Source organism: Lagenorhynchus albirostris, chromosome 5 (assembly GCF_949774975.1).
Source record: "Lagenorhynchus albirostris chromosome 5, mLagAlb1.1, whole genome shotgun sequence".
NCBI lineage: Eukaryota > Metazoa > Chordata > Mammalia > Artiodactyla > Delphinidae > Lagenorhynchus > Lagenorhynchus albirostris.
The window spans coordinates 45,426,870-45,432,869 of record NC_083099.1 but is presented as its reverse complement, the minus strand read 5'-3'; the positions used below and the strand labels follow the sequence as shown (position 1 = coordinate 45,432,869).

At 32.1% G+C, this 6,000-nt stretch overlaps 1 protein-coding gene across 1 annotated transcript in view; it reads left to right on the top strand.

Moving 5' to 3' along the window:
• The first annotated feature begins 539 nt into the window (after nucleotides 1–539).
• The window catches only part of SI (sucrase-isomaltase), a 98,619-nt gene continuing 93,158 nt past the window's right edge, over nucleotides 540–6,000 (top strand). The window contains exons 1-4 of the mRNA XM_060149214.1: nucleotides 540–657; nucleotides 1,507–1,643; nucleotides 3,256–3,373; nucleotides 3,665–3,774. Coding sequence (XP_060005197.1) covers nucleotides 540–657; nucleotides 1,507–1,643; nucleotides 3,256–3,373; nucleotides 3,665–3,774 — 483 coding nt within the window. The remainder of the gene's footprint in view (nucleotides 658–1,506; nucleotides 1,644–3,255; nucleotides 3,374–3,664; nucleotides 3,775–6,000) is intronic.

The following is a 6,000-nucleotide window of genomic DNA, read 5'->3' as shown; positions in this document are numbered from 1 at the left end:
ACATATTTATATTTATATTCTTTTCCACAATATCCTTATAAGAAAGCACTGTTGGAATTGGAGCACAATAGTTATAGTACGAAGAACTGGATTTCTTGATTTTGAAAAATATAATATTTTCTCTAAGCCTGAAGTTCCTAATGAGTAAAATATGAATAACAGCATCTCCTTCATACAATTGTTGTGGAATTAAGGAACATAAGGCAAGCATAAGCTTTCTTTGACTTGAAAAAATGTTCTAAAATGAGAGAGCAAGATGCACCTACTTGGAGACCTTTTTCCTTTTGTATTTTCATTTTAGTGTACTACTATAATGTGCATCACTAATTCATTCTTTTTACTTAAAACTGCATGTTTTGTTTACACTTTTGCCAATGTGCATTATTTTAGATTATAAACTGATAGAGCTGTCTGTGGCTCCGCTTGTGTTATGCTTAGTAGACAAAAAAACCAAATATGTATAATTTTATATTAATAATGGTCACTTATTGTAGTTGTATATTCTACATTTCAAACATATATTCCTTTTCTTTCTTTAGATGGCAAGGAAGAAATTTACTGGATTAGAAATCTCTCTGATTGTCCTCTTTGCTATAGTTACACTAATAGCTATTGCCCTAATTGCTGTTTTAGCAACTAAGACACCTGCTGTTGAAGGTAAATAATATTGAAAATACTTATTATAGTGAGGTTGAGATAAAGTTTACTACATAATAATAATGGATTTTGAAAAGTAATCTATATGAGATGAAATGCATGAAGAAAGGTCTCAGGTACGTTACACAATTACTCCAACTTTTTCTATCCATTATATTGCAGGTTTTTCAATGAAGCATCATTTAATTAAGGAATCTATGTGCTTTGATATTAATGGCCTTCCCCATATTGTGTTCCTTAAGAAATAGCAAAGAGGCAAAAGGATCAGGATGTTAATGAACAGTGGAATAATCATCTATAGTTACCAGTGAGGTTCTTCTAACTAGTAGGAAATCTCATTAGTGGGGTTTTGCTCTGGGTTTCAGACACCTGCAGGGAGGCGGGGGGGGGAAATTTAGGGGGATAATCTCTTTGTCATAGGCTTAATTTTTTTATTAAGAAGAGAGACGTTGTATGAGAAAAACAGGTAGCAGGAATGAAACAGGCTTGAAACGTTTATCTTTTTTTTTCTGAATATTTCTATCCATGTTTCTCCATTCTTCATCTCTAAAACACAATTTTTAAGCACAGTGGGAATATACATTTTGTTTCCTTTTGAATCTACCTCAAGACCTCCTGTGAATGTATTTTGATTCTCTGAAGGAACAGTCAACAGGGCTTTGACAGTTTTAAATATCATTTGGATCTTTCCCTTTTGGTAACTAGGACTTGAATTTGTGGGGTTTATTTAAATGCAAAGTTTATGTTAATTTTCATTATATATACATTTATGAATACTTTCAATGTATTTGTTACTTGAAAAATTAATTTAAAATGATGTTTTCTTTTATTGACCTTTTTCTTTCCCAGAAGTCAGTGGTTCTACTTCAACCCCTGCTACCATTCACACAACCACTGTGTATCCTGGTTCAGGAAAATGTCCAAGTGTGCTAAATGATCTCATCAATGAGAGAATAAACTGCATTCCAGAACAATTTCCAACACAGGTCTGCAACAAAAGCCTTTAATATTTTTATGAATAGATATATAGTATGATAATTATATCAAGATAATTATTTAATATTGGATCAATTCCATATTTTTAAAACTCTAGCCATTAATTAGGCTGCATTTCTTTTTATTGTATTTATGTATGAACAGATGAGAGATAATGGAAATTACTGAGCTTGCTTTTCTGTACTTCCTTTCAATTCAAATTAACAAGTTAATATTTTCCCATGCTTAACAAGCTATTGTTAAAATATAAATCTTCATGAAATTCTATCCTCTCCAATCTACTTCTTTAAAAAAATGTATAACCTTTGACAATATAGAACATTTGAGAAAGATATCTACATTCTATTAAAGTATTTGTGATGATAACATTAAGAATAGTCTGTGGAAAACAAAGTAACGTTGATTCTTCTAATTTTTAAAAATTATTTATTTTTATTATTTGGTAATTGGGGAGAAGGGGCTCAAATGGAGAAAATTAAGTGTAACTGAATGGATTCACATAACCTTGACTCTCCCTTGGTCTTCATAACTTGCATGGGATTAAAATGTCAATGAGTGAATTTGTGTGTGTGTGTGTGTGTGTATGTGTGTGTGTGTGTATGTATTCCCATTTTGCAATGTCTATATAAAAGTCACACATACTTTAGATTCTGTTAGGTAATGACCCTCCAAAATGCTCAGCTCCTATTTGCTCTCATTTGCAATATACATATTTGCATGTGTATGGGTGAATGCGTGTGTGTATGTGTACCTGATGCCATTTTAATTTGATGTTAAAAATAGGAGAGAAGTTAACATGAATACCATCAGCTGGTGAAAGTGGAGGCTTTTAACATTTTTTTCAAGACAAATAGCCAAGAAGAAAAAGCTCACAAGCATTCAAATTATGAAAACATGTCACACTAATAAATTTAAATATTAAATAGATTTTTGATTATACCAATGTTAACACACAGCACCACCATGTGACTCAACTTTTACTATAAACATATATAATTTTTCTTCCACTTCATATAAACTTTCCATATAGATCATAAAATTACTGAGAATTTAGTATTTTACTTTATTCATTGGATGTTGCAACAACTGGCACAAACTAGTTTAAATCATATTGAACTACTAATTTTCTGGAAATAACTACCTTAAACATTTGATGTAGACTTAAGTTTAGGGCCATATCTTCATCTTTATAGCCTCACTTGCAACTTGATACATCATTGGTACACAATAAATATTTTAGTTCTTCTGCATTGACTACATGACAACAGAATAGACTGTAATTATCCAGAGGGCAGGAACCTTTAAAATAACATGAGCTTACAATAATGTGTATTGCTATGTAAATTTGATAAATCACAACTCAGAACATCAGTCTCTGATAGGGTGTAATTAATTCAATTCATCAAATATTTATATTTCTTCCAAGTGAAAGGAACAAAAGGATAAATGATATTTTAGCACATTATATATTTGAAGAAATAAGATTTTTTTTTAAACATTCACTCAGACATTTATTGGAATGAGTGTATGTTTAAAAAGTAGAGATTGACCCATATGATATCAATACTAACCCCATGATTCCTTTAATAAATGTTTTATCAGACACTTTGTGCAGCTCGAGGTTGCTGCTGGAGGCCATGGAATAATTCTGTTATTCCTTGGTGCTTCTTCGTAGATAACCATGGCTATAATGCTGAGGGAACAACATCAACAAATACTGGTGAGAAGTGTTCTATCATGATGATCCAACATATTTTAAGTTGAATGAAAAAAGTACATTTAAAAATTTTCTTTGGAAAGATATCAAATAAAATCAAATGGGAAATACATACACAAAAATGTTCAATTTGTTATATTAAGGACATTTTTTGCATGATTGTATCTTCCAAATGAAAAAACAAAGTCATTATATGTGACAGGAAAGAAAATTAGAAAATGTGAAAATATTTAATACTTCTTAATCTTTGTAAATAAAGTCATAATTCATGCAAACATTTTTTCTTTCTTTAAGGACTTGAAGCCAAATTAAACAGGATACCTTCACCAACCCTATTTGGAAATGACATTAACACTGTTCTCCTCACAACTCAAAGTCAGACACCCAAGCGTTTCCGGTTCAAGGTTTGGTCTTTGAGATTTCTAAAGAAAAGTTATTAATAAAACACATTATGAATAGACTTTTCACCCCAACAAGACATTTCCCTCTTAATATTTATTCCAAAGCAAAGAACTAGTTTAGACTCTTTACTCCACTTCTCTGAGACTGTCTACTCAAATATAACATAAGAAATTTTTCTCTGGAAGTAGTTTTTGGAGAATTTAATAATATAGTCAATGTAAAATATTTGGTACAGTGTCCTGAGAATAAACACTCAAAAAACTTTAGTAATTTTTGTTATTCAACTAAACACTGTGATAAAACATTAGTTTAAAATTTAATTTGAGAAAGATGTTAATTGTTCTATATCAATGTGACACACTCTCTAGTTCTTTTTACTGATATCACTTCTAGTCATGATTTCTTTTTGAATTTTATTTTTTTTACACATCAGGTTCTTATTAGTTATCTATTTTATACATGTTAGGGCATATATGTCAATCCAAATCTCCCAATTCATCCCACCACAACAACCCTCCACCCCCACTTTCCCCCCTTGGTGTCCATACATTTGTTCTCTACATCTGTGTCTCTATTTCTGACTTGCACACCGGTTCATCTGTACCGTTTTGCTAGATTACATATATATGCGTTCATATACAGTATTTCTTTTTCTCTTTCTGACTTATTTTACTCTGTATGACAGTCTCTAGGTCCATCCACATCTCTACAAATGACCCTATTTCATTCCTTTTTATGAGAGTAATATTCCATTGTATATATGTACCACATCTTCTTTATCCATTTGTCTGTCGATGGGCATTTAGATTACTTCCATGACCTGGCTATTGTAAATAGTGCTGCAATGAATATTGGGGTGCATGTGTCTTTTTGAATTATGGTTTTCTCTGGGTATATGCCCAGTAATGGGATTGCTGGGTCATATGGTAGTTCTATTTTTAGTTTTTTAAGGAACCTCCATACTGTTCTCCATAGTGGCTGTATCAATTTACATTCCCACCAACAGTGCAAGAGGGTTCCCCTTTCTCCACACTCTCTCCAGCATTTGTTGTTTGTAGATTTTCTGATGATGCCCATTCTAACTGGTGTGAGGTGATACCTCATTGTAGTTTTGATTTGCATTTCTCTAATAATTGGTGATGTTGAGCAGCTTTCATGTGCCTCTTGGCCGTCTGTATGTCTTCTTTGGAGAAATGTCTCTTTAGATCTTCTGCCCATTTTTTGATTAGATTGTTTTTTATTTTTATTGAGCTGAATGAGCTGTCTATGTATTTTGGAGATTAATCCTTTTTTTGTTGATTCGTTTGCAAAAGTTATCTCCCATTCTGAGGGTTGTTATTATATTTTGTTTATAGTTTCCTTTGCTGTGCAATAGCTTTTAAGTTTCATGAGGTCCCATTTGTTTATTTTTGTTTTTTTTATTTCCACTACTCTTAAGAGTTGGGTCGAAAAGGATCTTGCTGTGATTTATGTCAAAGAGTGTTCTTCCTATGTTTCCCTCTAAGAGTTTTATAGTGTCCGGTGTTACATTTAGGCCTTTAATCCATTAGGAGTTTATTTTTGTGTATGGTGTTAGGGAGTGTTCTAATTTCATTATTTTACATGTAGCTGTCCAGTCTTCTCAGCACCACTTATTGAAGAGACTGTCTTTTTGCCATTGTATATCCTTGCCTCCGTTGTCATAGATTAGTTGACAATAGGTGTGTGGGTTTATCTCTGGGCTTTCTATCCTTTTCCATTGATCTGTTTTTGTGCCAGTACCATATTGTCTTGATTACCATAGATTTGTGGTATAGTCTGAAGTCAGCGAGTCTGATTCCTCTAGGTCTGTTTTTCCCCTCAAGATTGCTTTGGCTATTCAGGGTCTTTTGTGTCCATACAAATTTTAAAATTTTCTTTTTCTAGATTTGTAAAAAATGCTTTTGGTAATTTGATAGGGATTGCACTGAATCTGTAGATTGCTTTAGGTAGAATAGTCATTTTCACAATATTGATTCTTCCTATCCAAGAACATGGTATATCTCTCCATCTGTTTGTGTCATCTTTGATTTCTTTCATCAGTGTCTAATAGTTTTCTGAGTTCAGGTCTTTTACTTCCTCAGGTAGGTTTATTCCTAGGTATTTTACTCATTTTGTTGCAATGATAAATGGAAGTGTTTCCTTAATTTCTCTTTCAGATTGCATCATTAGTATAGAGGAATGCAAGAGATTTCTGTGAATTAATTTTG